The sequence below is a fragment of the Geospiza fortis genome, unplaced genomic scaffold (genome assembly GCF_000277835.1).
Source record: "Geospiza fortis unplaced genomic scaffold, GeoFor_1.0 scaffold23, whole genome shotgun sequence".
NCBI classification, from domain to species: Eukaryota; Metazoa; Chordata; class Aves; order Passeriformes; family Thraupidae; genus Geospiza; species Geospiza fortis.
Genome location: NW_005054303.1, coordinates 1,819,532 through 1,839,437, shown reverse-complemented (window position 1 = coordinate 1,839,437; position 19,906 = coordinate 1,819,532). Strand labels below are relative to the sequence as shown.

General features: G+C 39.7%; 1 protein-coding gene across 1 annotated transcript; it reads left to right on the top strand.

Moving 5' to 3' along the window:
- Positions 1–61: 61 nt before the first annotated feature.
- On the top strand, positions 62–15,534 carry LOC102041724 (alpha-1-antiproteinase F-like). Its single transcript, XM_005417863.2, has 6 exons — positions 62–132; positions 1,361–1,428; positions 3,309–3,954; positions 10,136–10,406; positions 12,774–12,921; positions 14,083–15,534. Exons 3-6 carry the CDS (start codon positions 3,321–3,323, stop codon positions 14,269–14,271), a joined length of 1,242 nt encoding a protein of 413 aa, XP_005417920.1. The 5' UTR covers positions 62–132; positions 1,361–1,428; positions 3,309–3,320; the 3' UTR covers positions 14,272–15,534.
- The last annotated feature ends 4,372 nt before the right edge of the window (positions 15,535–19,906 follow it).

Below are 19,906 nucleotides of genomic sequence, written 5' to 3'. Positions count from 1 at the left end.
ACATCTGGAGAGCTGCAAGCAGAGCTGGGCTCCACAGTTCGAGGAGGACATGGACAAACCAGAATGACTCCATTAAAGTGCCAGAATCGTCATTGAAGAATTGCAGTATGAGGAGAGGCTAAAAGAGTAAAGGTTAGTAATATTAGTTCAGAGAAAAAGACCTGTGGAGGTCTCAACAATGTATGATCACCATATTTTTGATGAGACAAGTAAAGACAGAGATAGTGTCTGCTCAGTGGCATCAAGTGACAAGACAAGAGGCAATGAGCACAAATTAAAATACAAGAAGTTCCACTTAAATGTGAGAAAACCTGTTAACTTGTTTTAGTGTCAGTGTTGTCAAACACTGCAATAGAGAGATTGCCCAGAGAGCTTGTGGATCTCCATTTCTGAGGGAGTCAAAACCTAGCAGGACATCATCCTGAGCAACTCAATGTATATGACCTTGGTTTGAGCAAGGGTTTGAGCTATGTGGTCCCCAGAGTTCCCTTCCATGATGCTTCAGTCATCCTGCACCCAGGAGTAAAGCTGAGCACAGGATACCAGGCTGTCTGATGTGACCCAGCTGAACTTGGCACACGATCAGAGGGGATTGCTCCCCACATCCCAGATTATAAGATAGTAAGCTGATCTAAAGACTTGCTCTATTTAACACCCATGTTCCTCGGTTTCCACCCCCTGTCCCCAGGCCATGCTTGTAACTGCAATCACCTACATTCAATGGCATCCCAGCTGCATTCTTCTTCTCTGGGCACAGGGCCATACAAGCGACCCAGGAGTCAATATCACAGCTTTTGCTGTCAGTGGATTCCCTGTCTGGGAGGGGATAGCTAGGTACACATCTGACAGCATTTGCTAGTGTGCCACAACAGTGTTTTAAGCCCTGCACCTATTAGAATCGTCACTGGATTCCCCTGGGGACAATCAACCCTAGCCATGGATATGCAGATACAAAGCAAGGTAGAGCACAAAAATTCATATTGTCCTGATGCATCAAGTCTTGCCCTCCTGTCTTAGTGGCAGCAATGCTATTGGAAATTCTGGAAATGATGTTAAAAATATTTCTCTGTAGTTGCTGCTTCTGGTAACTTGTTCATGAAATAGTAGATTCAGGCAACTGAGATGTGTATGAGTGTTTGATATTAAGAAAAAGTAGGTTCAGTTTGAGGAAAATGGGTTTGAATCTAACCAGAGTGATCAGATAGTCATGAATAATAAGAAGTCACGTGTAAAGCATATTCAGTAAAGTGTCCAGTAAAACTAGTTTCGACATCATACTAATCTCTAAAATTATAATGTGTGAGTCATGGCCCTTAGATGATCTTAACCTTTACTAGAGGATACCCTGCTTTGTATCCAGCAGCATAAACAACTGAGCAAGGACCTGTGCAGACCTGGTGAATACAACAGGACCCTTTTGAATTCACTGTAAGTAATGTTTTGGGGTTTTTCTTAAATGTGGAAAAATTGTCAAAAATTATATTCAGGAGAAAAATTTTTGAATGTTCAACTGAGAAATTATTATGTTCACATTCAAGTTTTGGCTTAAAGTTTCTTGGAGTGTTTAATTATGATTTTGGGTTTTTTTTTAAATAGAAAAGATAAATCCTCTGTGAGATTGGCACATTTGTACCGCATGACTCTCCTTAGGAAAACTGCATTTATAAGTGTTTTAAATTAAGTACATTAATGATAATAACAAATGTAGGACGTGAAATGAAATGAAATTGGGGTCTTAAGGATTGCTCTCTAAAGCATCTAGAGAGTATTAAAAAAAAAGAAACTGGCTAAAAGAATTACTGTATGAGTGATGGTGGGAGAAGTCACAAACAAATCAGAGCTTGAATTTAAATGTGTTCTAGATATGAAAGTGCACTTTCTGAAAGTGATTTGTCATGGGCTTCAGGCCCTTCCTAGCTATAGCAGTATTTCCATGACCATGATATTCAGAGGGTGAATTAAGGAGTATTTAGAGCATCTATTTCTAAAGCCGAGATCAGCATTCTGAGTTCACTGGGTTTTGGAGAAACCAAATTATGGAAAGTTCAGAACACAAATGTGGGATCATGGTGGGAGCTGATAAGGATTCAGAGCTTTTACAACTCAGGGGCTGTATTTCTCACTGCAAGTCAAAACCTTAGATATTTTTCCCCTAGAGAGAGCTTTGTTTTATAAAAGGTTTGGTTGGTCAAATGATCACATACCACAGGAGGATGTTTTGGATTTCCAGATATTCTACATCTTTACTTCTCTCTATTGACAGAAGTTATTGAACTGCATCACTGATTGTGATACAGTATTAATTTCTAGAGGTGAAAGTATTATCATAGATGTGGAATGAATGGTTTCCATGCTTTGGAAAAGGCTTTCCTGTTCTATCTGTATTTTTTCAGTGTCTTTGTTCCTCCAGAATTTCCTCACTCCTCTTCACTTTCAACCATTTTAAACTTGTCCGCCAAATCAGCCTTTTCTATCTTTCTGATGATAAATACAATATTCCTCTAGAGTTTCTCTATTTTTTTTTTATTTTGTTTTTAGGTGATTTGAATCAGTCACTGGGCTGGGCATGCCTTTGTATGCAGCAGGCACACTTATTTCCTTTTGGTGCTCTGTGTACATACTCATTTTCCCTGTCTTTATAAGCAGCACTGTATTCTCAGGGTTTTGATAACATCCTAATTGCTATTTCTTTCGTTATTTTTGTGGAAGTTGTTTTTTTCTTTTAGTTGTGCTCAACTGTTTAAGCTTCATGAAATCACCATAAATGTTCATCACTTCCTCATAAACAAGAGCATTTGCATTCTCTTAAGTGCCTGCATATGGGTTTATATGCAGCACATTCAAAGATCTATGTTTTAATTTTCACAGAAGAGGTATAATGTGCCTTTCTTCTGCTTTGATTTTTCATCAGTTAAATTTCCAAATTTAACTGATTAGCCTTGACTGTATCTCTTACTTTCTTCTCTATAAACCTGTGCTTTTGACTCTTTCATCACTTAAAGCCACATTGAAAACAGAATATTGGGAAAAAAACAGTTTAAAATGAATTGTGGCTTAACTTTAATGAGGGTGTATTTGGAATTACCTCATCCCTCTTTGACTTTAATTTTTATTATTTCATAACCTCTTCAGTAGGTTGAGCAATTTTCCAGAGTCTGCTTCCTTGAAATAGAAAGCTCATTTCCCCCGATTCAAACATCTCGGAGTCACTGGTGCTAAGCTAACTCTGTATAGTGAAGGGATTGATGTGTTCCTAAACACAAGGTGAATAGATTTGTAAGCCAAATGTAACTGTTCTTCTATTACAGAATCAGAGAAATATGAAGATGTTGGTTTCCCTGTGTCTTTTACTTGTTGGAATCCTTTCCAACAGTTACTGCTATGAGCCTTATCCACAAGGGGTAAGAAACCAGAATCCAAGAGCACAAGAAAACCAAAACATGCCATGGCAGAATATAAGGAACAGTGTTTGTCGATTTGCATGTTGTTTCTACAAAGATATTTCTTCTCGTGAAAACAACGGAAATGTTTTCTTCTCTCCTTTGAGCATCTCAACCGCCTTTGCAATGCTGACTCTGGGTGCCAGATCAGACACCCTGACACAGATTCTTAGGGTCCTTTGCTTTAACCCTGGTCAGATTTCTGAAAATGAGATACATGAAGGTTATCGTCAACTCATGCAAATGGTAAACAGAAGGAATGCGGGGTTACAGTTGAATATGGGAAATGTTCTGTTTGTGCTTGATCGACTGAAGCCACAAGAAAAGTTTTTAAGTAATCTCAGAAACTTCTATGAAGGAGAAGCTTATCCTATGAACTTCAAGCAGGCTAATCAAGCCCAGATAAAGATCAATGAATATGTAGGAAGAAGAACGAATGGAAAAATCAAGGACCTCATAAATAACCTAGATCCGCTTACTGAAATTCTCCTTATTAGCTATATCTATTTTAACGGTAAGATATACATATCATGTTCTTCTACTCCATAAATTATTTCCTCAGGTCAGCTTTAGACTTCATCATTTTTTGCAATATGGTTTTGCAGGTGGACTCATATCTTTCCCTTTTGGTCCTCACTTATATTTAATTAGAAACAAAGCTATTGGAAATTATGTTCTACTTGACACTGATAACTCTTAGCAAAATGTATGGCAAATTTTCCCATATCTTTTAATATATAAACTTCTTTCCTTCAGAAAATTAAGTGAAATACATGTTGAGGAAGGCACCTCTAGGCAGTAAAGCATCTAATCCTATACAGTCTAGTAGTATTCAAGCACTCTCTTGGCTGAGATCCATCTGGTTTTTTGTTCAGCAAGTTCAGAGTTAAATGCAAATAATGCTATTAAAGGAAAAATTAGCATCTTATCAAACAGAATATATTTAGACAACAGCCTTGCTGTTACTGTGTATGTTTATGTATTGAAAACTAAACAAGCTACAATAGCTTTAGTTTCACACTCATGTTCTCCTTATTTTTTTACTAACTATGCCTTTGCCGATAGCATGTCTGTAGTCCCAGTGTGTCTAGAGGCATAGGTTTCAACCTTTATTTTTTGGTTTGCAGATTCTAATATTTTCCAGTGGAGAGATGGACCCAACAGTATCAAATACAAGCCTATTGACAATAAGCTTGTTTTTCTTAATTAACTTGTGCAGTCTGCTTAGATACAGTCTTCAGATGTTCCCAGAGCTTTTAAGACTTCTGATCTAATGAGAAGAAGAGGATCAAGGCTGTAAGGCTCAATCAGTGGTCTAATAACAGATATTGCATCTTATTTCAAACTTTCTCTCTCTTACAGATGATATGCTGAAAGCAAAGTATTTGTGGTCAGAAAAATAATATTCTGTAATTTATCTGATAAAAATATCATCAAGCTTGTTAATTGAAATGGAGATGGCATATTAGATAAATTTTTAAGAGAAAAGCTATCCTTTTCAAACCTGGATGCTTGCACTTTCCAATGTGAGGCTTCCCGTGAAAATAATTAAGAACTATATTTCTGTTTTGTTTTGCTTTCCATCTGCATCTCTGCTCCTTGTAATAATGTCTGAAGATTTGGCACAACTAAATGGAGCTAATTGAAATACAGATGACTAATGTTTCTTAGTTCTCTAGAAAACCTACTCGTTTATCTCAAATAATGTTTTCATTTAGACTTCTATTAAGCATCAGGTACATCTTTCAAAACAGGCAAAAAAACTTGTCAATTTTTCTTTTACTGAAAGGTGTTTGAAAAATGAGCAATGAATTTTACTAGCACAATGGGGACAAAAAGCCCAAGAAACCTTATATTAAAGATGACTTTGTATTACAGTTAATTTTTACATGTTCTAACAGTAAGGGTTGTTAGTTTTTTTTGAAGAGATGTTCAGTTTACTACTGCAAAGATTTCCTAGCTCCTCTAAAGGTGGTGGAGTTTCAGTTTTATCTCACCAATTTTAAAGCAAATGGATTAAAGAATAGCATTCATCGCAATATTATAATAACAATTTTTAGTCTTGAGATCAAGACTAGGTTAATTATCTAGAGCTGGGATTAATCTGGAGAGGATTTCTAAACCTCATTTAGCTGTATAACCAGTCCATACTTTCAGGTGCTTGTCCTCTTTTTGTGCATTACAAACTTCCTTGCACATTACTGGTGACAATTTTTTTCGTGGTGTAGCATAGTGCAGAATTTCTTTTTCAAGAACAAAAGTCTGGCAATATTTTCCTGACTCTGACCCACAAGACATGTCATTTCACTATATTACAGCAATCCTTTTTCATTCCTTAGTCAAGATCATAATGACAAAGAATACTTTGAATTTAATTTTGCTGCTTGAGCGCTGTGAGGCACTTGAGGAAGGTGCCTAGAAGGTATCCCCCTAGGATAGATGTAAGAACAGGAATAAGAGTACCTTTGAAATAGGAGGAAAGTATTAGTGAATATCATCTCTGTCTAATCTGTGTGTTAACTGATAGTCATGGCTTGGGACCTTAATGATCATCTCGTTCCGATCCCCCTGCGATGGGCAGGGACAACTTCCACTAGACCAGAGTGCTTAAAGAACTGTCCAGCCTGGCCTTGGTCACTGCCAGGGATGGGGCATCTACAATTTCTCTATTCCAGCCTCACAACCCTCATAGTATAGGATTTCGTCCTTATATCTAATCTAAATTTAAATTTGCCTTCTTTCTGTTTAAAGTCATTCCCCTTTGTCCTATCACTATCTGCCTGTATAAAAAGTCTTCCCTCCTCTATAGGTACTTCCCCCTTTTAGGTGCTGGAAGGGACTCTAAGGTTTTCCTGGATCCTTCTCTTCCCAGGCTGAACAACCCCAACTCTCTCAGCCTGTCTTGATAGGAGAGGTGCTCCAGCCCTCTTGATCATTTTCATGGCCCTCATCTGGAGTAACTCCAACAGATCCACATCCTTCTTTTATTGGAGACCCCAGAGCTAAATGCAGTACTCCAGGTGGGATCTTGCCAGAGTGAAGCAGAAGTGGAGGTGGCTACATTTTTTTGATGAAGTTCAATATGTGTTTGGCTTTCTGGGCTGCAAGCACACATTGCTGGGGCATGCTGAGATTCTCATCAACCTACAGGACCAAATTCTTCTCCTCAGGTCTGCTTTCAACTCAATCCATTATTTTCCCAGCTTGTATTTATACTTGGGATCACCCCAACCTGCATGCAGGACCTTGCACTTGGCATTGTTGAACTTCATGATATTCTAATGGGGCCACCTCTCAAGCCCGTCTCACTCTCCCTGCATGGCACCCTCTCTGTCTGGGTGGCATCCCTTCACTCTGGAGGGCATCACTTCCTTACAGCATGTCAACAGAACCACACCATCTTGGTGTCACTGGCAAACTTGCAGAAGGTGCACTCAATTCCACCGTTCACTTTACCAACAAAGATATTGAGCAGCACTTGTCCTAATACCAGCCTCTGAGGAGCACTGGCCATCCCTTGATCTCCTCTTGGACAACAAGCCATTGACTGCTGCAAGCCTTCAAATGCAAGCATCCAGACAATTCCTGATCCACTCAGTGGGCCACCTCTCACACCCCTCCCTCCAGTTTAGAGTCAAGGATGTCATGCAGGACAGTGTGAAATTCTTTGCGCAGGTCTGGTTAGATGACATCAGTTGATCTTCCTTTAGCACAGTTTACCCTTAGTGAAGTCATGTTGTTAGTCACCAATCACTTCCTAATTTTCCATGTGTCTTAGTATAGTTTCCAGGAGGATCTGCTCCATATCTTGCCACTCAAAAAGGTGAGAAAGACTGGTAGTTTCCTGGATCTTTCTTTTCTTTTTTTAAAAATGAGAGCTCTCATTTATCTTTTTTAGTCAGCGGAAATTTCACTGGACTGCCATAACTTCTCAAATATGATGAACAGTGGTATTGCTGTTCCATCTATTTCCCTCATGATCTGCAGGTCCCATGGACATGTTCATCTTCAGGTTCTTCCCATATTCTTGAACCTGATCTTCTTCTACAGTGGACTACTTTCATTCTCCCAGTCCCTGCACTTGCCAGTACAGATTGAGGGGAAAAAACATCATTGAGTACCTCAGCCATGTTCTGGGTAACCAGGCTTCCCATTTTCTTCTGGACGGAGTTCACATTTTCCCTAGTCTTCCTTTTATCATTGTCATACCTATAGAAGCTTTTCTCATTGTCCTCAATGTCCCTGGCCAGCTTTAATTCTTTCACACCTTTAACTTTCCTAATCTATTCCTTGGAGGCTCAGAAAGTCTCTTTTTATACCGCCCAGGTTACCTGTCCTTGCTTCCCCCTTCTGTAGGCTACCTGTTTGTGTTTGAGTTCACCAAAGAGCTCCTTCTTCATCCACACAGGCCTCCTGGAATTTTTACCTGACTCCTTCTTTGTTAGGATGGATCACTCCTGTGATTGGTGGAGGTCATCCTTGAATATCAAGAAAATCATAGAACCATTAAGGTGGGAAAAGACCTCCAATATCTTTGAGTTCAGCCTTTGACTGAACACCACCATATCAAATAAATTGTTTGCACTAAGTGCCAAGGCCAGTCATTTCTTGCGCATTTCCAGTGATCATGAGTCTACCATACTCCTGAACAGCTTTTTAAAATGTTTGACAACTTCTTTAGTGAAAAAATTCTTCCTGATGTCCAACCTGAACCTCCCATGAAAGAGCTTGAGGCCATTTCCTCTTGTCCTATCATTTGTTGCCTGGTAGAAGAGACTGACCCTGACCTGGCTACAGTCTCCTTTCTGGCAGCTGTAGCGAGCAATGAGGTTCCCCCCCACAGCCTCCTTTCCTCCAGCCTAAAAAACCCCAGTTCCCTCAGGTGCTCCTCACATGACTGACTCTCTAGAGCCTTCTCCAGCTCTGTCACCCTCAGTGCTCCAGCACTTCAATGTCTTTCTCATTGTGAGGCTCCCAAAACTGGGCCTTGAACAGAACTGGAGGCATGGTCTCACCAGTACCGAGTACAGGGGGACAATCCCTGCCCTGGTTCTGCTGGCCACACCATTGCTGACACAGGCCAGGATGCCATTGGCCTTCTTGGCCACCTGGGCACTGCTGGCTCATGTTCAGCTGCTGTTAATCAGCACCCCAAGGTCCTTTCCACTGGGCAACTTTCCAGCCACTCTGCCCCCAGCCTATAGAGCTGCATGACATCGTTGTGACAAGCCAGCTTTCCAGGGGCCCTCTTCCCTCCATGGCTTTATCCCAAGCAGATCTCTGAAGAGGCCAAAGTTTGCCCTCCTGAAGCCCAGAGTAGTGGTCCTAACATCCTATGCAGTTCTCGAGCAAAGTTCTTCTTGAAATCAGTTGGTTTTCCCTGAGTTGAGGACTAGATAAATGTCTAAGTTTTTCAGGACTTGCATCAGTCATGTTTTTGTGATTCATTCTGCTTTTTTTTTCCCCTTAAGCATAATAATGTAAAAGTTCTGCATATTATATATCTGATGATAGAATTCACTATTAATGAAGTATATAAAGTATATGAAATGTATAAAAGTAGCAACTTTTCCCTGTTCAGAGCACTGCAGTTGTCAATCTATGCTTTCAGAGACCAAGACATGCACTGAAGAAGTCTCATTTCACTTTTTCGAAAGCTATTTAGTAGTGCAGGCCGTGTCAGATGGTGGAAAAAGCAGACAATAATTATTTCATTTGTAACAAGTTGCCTAGTAATCAGTGTTCAAATAGAAATCAGCAGTCAACAGGACTGCATCTTGTCTCATGGTTTTCTTGATGCCACTTATTTTACTTAGTGTCACAGCTCTACTTTTGCCCATTACATTTGATAAAATGTTAGTTTTGCTCTAGAAGGCAAAATTTACTACAGAGCAACAAGATTTCTTAAAAATTAAAATAAAAACAACAAAAAGCCTTTCCAAAATTCCACAATTTCCCCCTTTTTAAAAAATTTGCTCAGCCTCTGAAACGTACGGTGTGGATACCTGGAATTTGGTTTTGAAAATCCTCTCCACTGAGGATAAGAACCTTTCAGAGCTTCAATGTGGATGGTTTGTTTCACCATGACTAACTGAGGAACCTTTGAAAATTTAATATGGTGAAGATGACAGTGGAAAAGTTTTCTGCTATTGCTGTTTTGTTTCCTAACTCAGCAGTCTGGTGAAATTAAGCTCCTTATGACTCTATACATCATCAGCTAATGTGAGGTACCAACACCTCTCTGCAAGTAACCCAAATCCCTTAATTTCTCTGGAGAATTCATCCCTCATGTCACCCTTTACAAGCTTATTTTGATTTGGGAATAAGAAAATGAGAGAACCTTCTTTTGAGCTTAGATAAAGGCTGCATTATATGAGGACTTTACAGGCTCCTCAAAACTGTCATCATGGAGGAAAAGTGCAAGTTAGAACCCTTGATAATTCATCTAAATGAAGGATTTTGCAGCCTGCTGTAAGATCTGAGAGAGAGTTTTACATCATGTTCTACCAACTGTGTGTTGCTATTGAATTATTCTGAGTATTTAGTAAGATCAAGTGATCATTGCAAATTGGTTTGTCTTTGAATCTGATCCATCTGTTCCAGTTTCTGTCATCTAAGAATGTGTCCTATGATAATATGTCCTATGGTTTAATGTCCTTAAAAATATCCTGTAACTGTGTCTCTTATATTTCAAGCTGAATGGGAAAAACCTTTCGATCCAAAATACACCAAAATGAGCAAATTTTTTGTGGATGGGACCAAGGTTGTTGAAGTCCCAATGATGTTTGGAATGGGCCTGTTCAAGCATGGCTATGATGAGCAGCTGTCTTCCACTGTGGTGCAAATGGATTACAAAGGAGGTGCTTCAGCGTTTTTTATTCTGCCTGATAGAGGAAGAATGAGGAAGCTGGAGAAAAGATTGTCTTGTGAACATTTGTCAAGATGGACAACATTAGTCACAAAAAGGTAAAATTCTGCAGTTCTTGGTTCAGATTGTAGCCAAGGAAACAAATGTGCTGGGGTATTACACAAAATCAATATGCAATTTTTAGCTCTGCTTTAAGCAGTAGAAGAAATTTCCTGACCTAAATTGGATCTGGCTGATTTAGTGTCCATGTATTCTCACATTCAGGACTGCACTCACTGAAAACCTTCACAGATTAGGACTTTTGTGATTTATGCATTTTGTTTCCCATCTTCAGCTCTTAATAGGCCCAAGTTTTTGACTTAGACCCCTTCTCACTTTTTTGGGGGGAAGCTTTCTGCCTTCTATTTACAAGTGTATTCCTACCACTTCAGCCTCTTTTCTTGTCTCTTTCTTAATTTCTGACTATTGAAATTAACAGCAACTGTGCAGTTAATGCTGAAATAACAACTTCCATTCAGCAATTGTGAAGGCAAAGCTCAATATGTGAAAAAAACCAAAGCCAAACAAAATAAACAAACAAAAACCCCACCAAAACAACAACAAAGGAAAAAAAACCCAAAACGGCAACAATAAAAAGAAACCAAACCAAACAAAAAAAAAACCACACCAAACCAAACAAAACAAAACAAAACAACAACAACAAAAAAACCAAAACAAAACAAAACAAAAAAAACAAAACAAAACAAAAAAAAAAAACCAAGAAACCCCAAACAAACAAAAAAAGAAACCCAGCAAAACCAAAGTAATTCTCTGTGCACCTTTACAGTTTTGAAACTTCTGGGAGTAGCTATGTGGCTTGTGACTATAGGACAAAAAGATGGTGACTCAAAATACTTAGGTATAATTTTTCCAAAGAAACAATTACCTTTACAATTATCAAGATGAATGCTAAATACAACTGGAGGAATTTATATTTCCTCTCTCCATCTTACAATATGAAAAAGAATCACAGTCAAAGACAAGTCTGCTTCATGCTGCTCCCCATTTTTCATCATAACCATTCTCTCCTAGAAAATAATGACACAAATTCCTCTTTTCCCTTTAATCTTTAAAACAATTGATTGTATCAGCTATTATTTGGAGTCTCTGGGAGGTCTTAATAAATGAAAGTATTATATGGAATCATGTAAAGGCTGTGACCTACCTGTTTGTCCCTTCTCTGTCTGCAAATTGATCATGATATTAGTGGCAGAAATGTTGTGAAGGACATCTTTCATTTCTGGTGGCTGACAAAGAGAATAGTGCTGAAGTGTCATCAGTACAGACAGCTGAGATCTTTTAAATGGCTGAACTAAAGAGAAAACCTCACTTTCACTCCTGGAAAGTGTATCCCACTGCTCCTTTCCTGGTTGCATTGCTCCTGTGTGTCTTTGGCTTTCCCTTTGCTCTGTACTAGAAGCAAGTGGGGGCTTGTGAAGGAGTGCCTTTAGGTAACAGTAATGCAGATGATCCAGTGATAGCTTCACCCTCATTCAGGGCAGCAATCAGCACGGACTGAAATCAGGGAGAAGCAAGAGTTCAAGCAACCTGTTATCAATCCACAGCACTCTTGCTTTTGGATGCAGCCAGAGCTGACATTAGATGCTGTGCAATGCTGGAGGTATGGGCTTTTCCTTCCCCCCTGCCCACTGGATGGCTTTCTCTTTGGCTGGCTTCATTAGGTGCTCCACATCTCCCTGACCTAAAGCCCTGGAGAGCTGGCCTGGTTTCTCACCAGGTAATAGTACCCAATGTCAGTGCTATCACTAACCTCTGTCTCATTATGCTGCTTCTAGCCGTAAATGTTGGGCTTAACCTTTGAAAAGTAATTGTTAGGTACTTAGGGGAAAAACAAGGAAAAATGAGTCAGAAACACAGAGCTTTGGTTAATTTATGCAAAGCAGCAATCTAGTCACTTAAAACTGAGTAAGTCAGACACTGGGCTTGGCACAGGAAAAAAGTTATCTATTGGCTAACTATATTCTGTAAATTTGCTTTTGTCTTTTATTTTGCCATGCCTTTTATCACTACTTACTATTGTCCCGCTTCTTCAGCGGATGTAGTTCCATTTTATCTGTCCTGTTTTATATGATAAATACACAAGGCCAGTTTTTTCTCCAAAAGTAACATTCCATGAACTTGAATGTGTTGGATTTTTTTTTTTGTGCTCAGCTTGAGACACCTAAAGGAGTCTCTTTTTCACAAGGTGCATCCTCAGTAATGGTTCATGATTAAGGTGCTTCCAGCTGATTGCAGAAGAGATCACTGACTTCAGAAAATTTTCATCTCCTATGTAGACTAGAGGGAGGCTAGAGGCAAAATGTCTTTAGGGAGAAAGCAAAATCAGTTTTCCTCTTATGAGTCTATGTTGTTCTGTGATAACTGATCAAATGTTTCATTGTATTCTTGCGCTTCTTTCCTGGCAGCTCAGTAAATTTGTATCTTCCGAAATTCACGCTTTATGGGACATATAACCTAAAAGATATCTTATATAAAATGGGCATCATGGATCTATTCACTGATAAGGCTGACCTCTCTGGGATCACTGGGCAGCCCCAGCACAGAATTTCCCAGGTAAGTCATACTGCTTTTTGTTTTATGGGCCCATGGTTACTGATACTTGCATCACTTTCTGCACAGCTATTCATGGTGCAAAACTCATGTAAAGAGGCTTTGCTTCCATAGAAAGGCAGCTGATGGCATGCAGAGTATTTTATCCACGTTAGTTGCACTGTATGAGCAATTTACTAGTCTGTAATTTTTTAATTTAGAAGGCTATTTTGACCTGCATGGGGCAACTTTATAAAACATACATGACCAAATCATTATCTATCCACACGCTGGTACCCTCTTGCAGCTGTTACAGTCACCACTGGCTGCTTCTGTCTGGGTCTGCCTTCTTTAGCCTGCTTGTGGGCAAGTAGGGAGCTGTAGAATGTATCACTGCTTGTATTTTATGGAGGTGAGGGAAGAGGAAAAACACACTGCTTGCTTTTAAACTGTTTGGGAGAAACAAAAATGCAGTTATGACAAACATTTGTCTTCAAGCATATGAACAATTACTACTAGGCTCAGGTAGAAGCTACAGATAGATCATGCTTCAATAAACCTAGAGTTTAAGGCTGACAACTGGGGCAAACTTAATTGTCTAATGAAGAAAACAATTGCCCTCATGACCTCAAGTGGACATTAGCGAATCAGGATCTGTCAGTGTCTTGATTTCACAAGGTCAAACTTTTGTGTTTCTGTGCTTTAACCCTCCATTTCTGGCCCTTCATCTTTGGTCCCATTTTCCCCAAAACATGAAGGAACATAGGAAACATAATTTAAGGTTTCTATCCATGTTGTTTCTTCAACTGTATGAATTTCTAATACACAGTTAAATATGGTCTTACTCTCTTAACATTTGGTCTAGCTGTAGAGATCTCCATAAGTGGATGCAAAGAATAAGAAAAGAAACAAAGCAAATGTTTTCACTAGCAGGGACATGCCCCTCCAGAGTAAATTTTCCTGGAGAGTAACTTTTCCTCTCTGGGGCTAGAAAGCTGTGCTGCATGTAGCTTGCTGATTTTATTTTTCCTCCCTAAGTTTGCTATCTTTAAGCAGTGGACTCACGCCTGTCCATCTGACATTTGTTTCTTACCAGTAATTTCTTCAGGCACTTTTAACTCTCATTCTTATTTAAGTGACCCGTTTTGTACTCCCTTGACTTGTCAAATGTCTGTTTCTTCACAGGCTATTCACAAGGCTGTGGTAAAGGTGGATGAGACTGGCACCGAAGCAGCAGCTGCCACAGGCATGGAAATAGTGCCCATGTCCGTCCCAATTACTGTTAGATTCGACAGGCCCTTCCTAATGGTCATAAATATGGACAACACTATACTCTTCATGGGAAAAATTGTGAACCCTCTCAGAAAAAATTAAGTTAATGTACAAATTAGGTATGTGGTGATGACCACTCTTAGATCAAGTATTAGACCTGATGAGTATGGCATGGCTACAGAGGGGCTCTCCACCTCTTAACTGATGTTATTCACTGTCTTTTGTAGATGAGACTCTTCATCAATTTAAGTTATCATACTTGCATGTTTGTTTGGGCCTTGCTTCTTTTTTTTTTTTTTTTTTAAAGAAGGTTGCATTCATGCAGAACTGTCATTAGCTCTGGGACAAAATAGGCCTGTGTGATACTGACAGCATAGATACATCTTCTAGCAGGGAAGATGAGGAGCATGTGGGTGGAGAGGGTTGTGTATGTCTGCTTCTTCCCTCATGGCTGCCTTCTCTCCTATTTTTTATGTTGACTGACAAATAGGTACAAGTTATGTCACTTTACTATTTGTGTCAATTTTCCTACCAACATGAAGTTCATAGCTAGCATAAACCTTAACATGCATAATGCTTATTACCTTGCCTAGTACCATTGTTGTCCAGTGAGTCTATTACACCCTTGCCTGTCAGCTGTTGTCCCAGCTTGGCTGCTGCAAAGGGGTCTCAAAAAAGGGGTTTTTTTCCCCTGCAGATACATACTCCTCTGCCTACTGTTTTTGTGTAATCGATAGTCCAGACTCATTCCAGGGCAAACTTTAGAGGTCCTAAGAATTTGATCTAAGAAAAAAAGAGATGGATCTGATCTCTGCACTTTGGCACCCTGAAGCCAACCATTGTGAATCAAATATGCAGCTCAGAGCAGCCAGAAGACCACTTCTAGCTTATGCCTGCACCTAAAGTAGCTCCTAGAAGTCCCCAGGCAGCAGGAAGCTCAAGCCATGTCCCTGTGGTGCCAGTGTCTGTACCATTACTGTCTGTACCTGGGAGATTACCCATGGCAGCAAGCGCCACTCCAGTATTGTTTGTAGGATCAGGCACCCTACCAATAACACCCATACCCCACCCGTGGTACAGGCCACGTCTCTTGATACAACCCCTTCTGTTCCCAGACTGTCTGGTAATACAACATTGGTACTCTTCTTCTCATCTGCTTCATGGTTAGTATAGCCACAATATTATAAAGAGCTGTTTTCACTATTAAGAGACACAATAACCAATCACATTCATAATGAACATGCTTATTTTATTTCCTTGTTTTCTTTCCTATCTATTTTTTTCTTCTGGTTTTTACAACATCTATCATTATTTTATTTCTTTGCTCATGTTCCTGGTATATATCTGATCTCTGGTTGCAGGAGGGGTCAATTATTGACTAAAGTGGGTTAATCTGTTAATAGGTATTAAGCACTTACACCAGTCTTTGTACAGCCTTGAAATATGCAGACAAATGTACAATGGGAGAACAACAACAATTAATAAACATGACATTAAAAAATTTCAAATTCTGCTATTTTACTTCTATAATTCAGAGTTAAGAATTAAGTGGTTCAAGCAAGTTTTTTGACTAATATCAACAAATAATTATTAATTTACTGCTCATATACATTAGATTGGCACAATAATGCCAGTAATGAGTTTCAGGAAGCCTCTGCCTTTAGCCTGAGCAATTAATAGTAGGTTATGTCTGCTAGGCAGAGAACCTTTTGGGAAGGCTGGACATTCATCTCATGCAAAGATGTTTATTTCAAAACTTTTAGAAACTGTGTTGCTTCCACTCTATCAAATGTGCAGCTCCCATGTGTCTCATCACTCTTCTAAAAAGCTCTCTCTTGACTCCCTCTAATGGCTCTGTTATCAGTCTTGGCACATTTTAGCTGAAGTTCCTGTTATTCCATAAACAAAATACAGGCCATCTATATCATGCCTTTTTGGGTTTTAGTAAATTAGAACAGGGAAACAAAAAACAAATGCTTAGAAGCTTTTTGTAGAGGAACCCACTTCCAAATTAAAATCACAGTAAAGAAAAACCCACATCTATGGCATTCAAATAAGGCAATAAGAAAAAATAAATTTAGTATTTCCCAAACTGAAAATTGGATGTACTAAACCTGCCTACATCACTGGATCCATAGCAAACCTTGACAGGGTACTTTCTTCAGGTGCTTACAGATATTTGTAATCTACATCAATCTAAAGGCACTGGAGATTTTCCTAGGTCACAGATAGTTCTCCGACAAAATCAGATCTTGTAGCTTGCATTCCTGTAAAAATGTACAGCAATGCATTTGGAAGCAAATCCAAGAAACCCTGACTTGAAAAGGGGGAAAAATGTATATTCGCACAGAAAACTGAACTAGAATTAAGAAAAATTTCAGAAATTGAAGTTATTATCAGCTCAGGGAATGTCCCCTTGCCAAAAAGAACAATTCCAGAACATTAAAACTGTAATAAGAAAGGACAAGGAGAACTTTGAGGGAAATGCCACAAAATAATATATGTTTTTTTTAAATAAATAGTTTCAAAGAGAGACCAGTAGATGTTCAAAGTGTGAAAGAAGTGTTCAAGGGGGAGCAGTGGCAAAAGAGAAAAGCTCAATCCATTGCACATGGGTTTCCTTTGCAGTGGCTGAGCTTAAACCACTATTCCAAGTTGAACAATAGAATAGTATTCAGGGGAGGAAAAAAGTAGTCAAACAGCAAGTAACAACAAATTACCCTGATTGTTTAGTATGCATGCAAGAGCTCTTAGCTGTCTCAAGAAGAAAAATATTAAGCTTTCCACACTGGTGCAACAGTTAAACTGTCTCCGTACCACGCTAATAGGAAGTGGCAGATGTGATGTTCAATTTTTTCAAAAAGATGCAAGCATCTGGAGTGCAGACTAGTTAGATCAACTTCAGTTTTTTTGAAACTGCAGAATTTGTAGTTCTAGGAATAAGTATGACAAACTACTGAATAATAAACATGACTGTCATAGAAACATAGAATCTTCTAGGTTGGAAGATCAACCCTGAAGATCAGCTCTAGTCCTTAATCCAGAATAGCCAATCCAACCCTGTCCACATCCACACATCTTCAAAATTCCACCAGGGGTGGTGACTCAACCACTTCTCTGGGTGGCCTGTTCCCATGTTTGACAACTCTTTCCATGAAGAATTATTTCCTAATACTCAATTTAACCACCCCCTGCCCCACCTGCCCACCCACCCCCCAGCACAACTTGAAGCCATATTTCTTCTATCACTTGTAACTTGAGAAAAGAAACTGACCCCCACCTGACTACGCCTTCCTTCCTCTTTTTAGAGAGTTATAGAGAGTGACAAGGTCCCCTTTCAGCCTTCTTTTCTCCAGGCTAAAAAACTTCAGGTCCTTGCACCACTCTCCATATGACTGGCTATCTGGACCCTTCCCTAGCTCTCTTCCCTTCTCTGGACATGCTCCAGCACCTCAAAGACTCAAGCAAGTCATGAGGGGCCCAGAACTGAACACAGGATTCGAGGTGTGGCCTCACCAGTGCTGGCTACAGGGGGACAATCCCTGCCCTGGTCCTGCTGGCCACACCATTGCTGGCACAGGCCAGGATGCCATTGGCCTTCTTGGCCACCTGGGCACAGCTGGCTCGTGTTCAGCTGCTGTCAGGTGGCACCCCCAGATCCTTCTCCATCAGGCAGCTTTCCAGCCATTCTGCCACTGGTCTGTAGTATTGCAGGTGGTTGTTTTGGCTGGATGCTTTGAGAGACAGTATCAAAGGCTTTACTAAAGTCCAGGTACACAAGATCCACAGCCATTCCTCATTCCCTCACTCAGCTGGTCACCTTGTCAGAGAAGGAGGTCAGGTCAGTCCAAGTAGCACCTGCCTTTCATAAACCTGTGCTGGCTGGGCCTGATCACCCAGTTGTCCTCTGCATGCTGTGTCATAGCACTCACGAGGATCTGCTCCATAAACCTTCCCTGGCACTGAGGTCAGGCTGAGTGTCCTGTAATGCCCCAGATCCTCCTTCTGGCCCTTCCTGTAGATGGGCAGCCCATTTGCCAACCTCCATTTGTCTGGGACCTCCCTGGTGAGCCAGAACTGCTGATAAATGATTGAAAGTGGTTTGGTGAGCTCTTCCACCAGCTCCCTCAGTACCCTTGTGTGTGTCAAAGTGGTGCAAGAGGTTGCTGACCATTGCCCCTTGGTTTACGAGGTTTTCGTCCTTCCCCCTGTGCCTGTCTTGCAGCTCAGGCATCTGTGAACAATTGGCCTTTTCATTAACAACTGAGGCAAAGAAGGCACTGAGAATCTCAGATTTTCCTCATCCATCGTCACAATCTTCCTTCTTGCCTCCCAAAAAGGATGGAGATTCTCTTTAGTTTCTTATTGCGAATGTATTTATAGAAACATTTTATTGTCTTTTACAGCAGTAGCCAGAACCTTTTGCAAAAGAATTCTTTGAAGAGCTGGTATGTCCACATTTTGTAATGGTTTGGTTGGTATATGCCACATACTTCTGAAAACTTATAAAATTCCTCAGGGCAGGACCTAAACCAGCCATAAACTAGTAGGGAGGGAATACCCTTTATAAGCATAGAGTTCAGGTGTGTATTATTCAGAGAAGTTAGAGATGACATGGGACTTTAATAAATTGTGACATTACATATTTTTCTGGTGGTTTCACCTTGTTCATTGGGAAGGATCTCACAGTACTCAGTGGTCTGCTGATCAGAGGAGAATCCCTAAATACAAGGCAAAGAACACAAGGGGGAAAGCCCTTGGCATGGTGGTCTCAGGTTAGTCATTGCCACTCAGGACAGAGATTTTGCAGTGATGCTGGATAGGCCACCGAATATATCATTTCTATGCTCAGTGACAAGGAAAAAGGAAGCCAAGCAGTGTGAGATGTGAAGAAAGGAAAAGAGAGAAAGCATGTGTATTTGTGTTCCCTATGTATGTATTCTACTGTGTATGTGTAGCCTCTATTTACTGCCAAAGCTTAAGTGCTCGCTTCCTCTCACTGTGCCCAAGGCTGTCCAAGACTTTTCAGGGCATTTTTATTTCCTCAATTAACAGCAACACTTATATCAGTTCAATGGTTCAGTAGGAAATTACTAAAAATCTAAGCCAAATTATATGACTCAGTACTTTAGAAGCATTCACTAAAAAAAAAAAGCGTGGGTTTTTCTGAGAGTTTAAAAGGGTGTTTTTATCACTTTGAAAGGTTGAAGGAGGTCAATTTATATTTGCCTCCATATTTGCAGTTTTGTTCTTTTTGCAACCATTAATTATACTTCTTACAATCAAATAATTGCCTCGCTATTTACCAGTGAACCTTCGCAAAGATTCTAACTAGATCTAATATCTCTTTTTTAATGCTTCTGGGTTTTGTTCTTCTATTTCTTTATCAATTGTATTTATATATATTTTTAAAATGGGAATATATCATTAGTAATAATTTTTTCCCATCAGATTCAAAGCAAACTTGAATAAAATTTATTTATTAATGTGAATTATCTCTCAGTATACCAGTTCTAAACCATTTTTCCTCAACATCTATTTCCTTAGAGTATATGATAAATCTGGTTTTAGTCCACAATAAAAGGCAAATGAGAATAAAACTATGAGTGGCAAAATAATGACATCCCCATTCCTCAGGTCCTCTACAACTGACGCAGAGGATTTTTCATCCTGACTTGAAGAATTGAGTTTGCAATCAAAACTGTCCTGTAAACAATTGTTTTCTTTCCAGTCAGGC

Excerpts from the sequence above, each read along its gene's own strand:
- LOC102041724 (XM_005417863.2), top strand. The coding sequence starts at position 3,321 with ATGAAGATGTTGGTTTCCCTGTGTCTTTTACTTGTTGGAATCCTTTCC. Across the intron at positions 3,955-10,135 it reads TAGCTATATCTATTTTAACG|CTGAATGGGAAAAACCTTTC; the intron begins GTAAGATATACA and ends TTATATTTCAAG. Across the intron at positions 12,922-14,082 it reads CCCAGCACAGAATTTCCCAG|GCTATTCACAAGGCTGTGGT; the intron begins GTAAGTCATACT and ends GTTTCTTCACAG.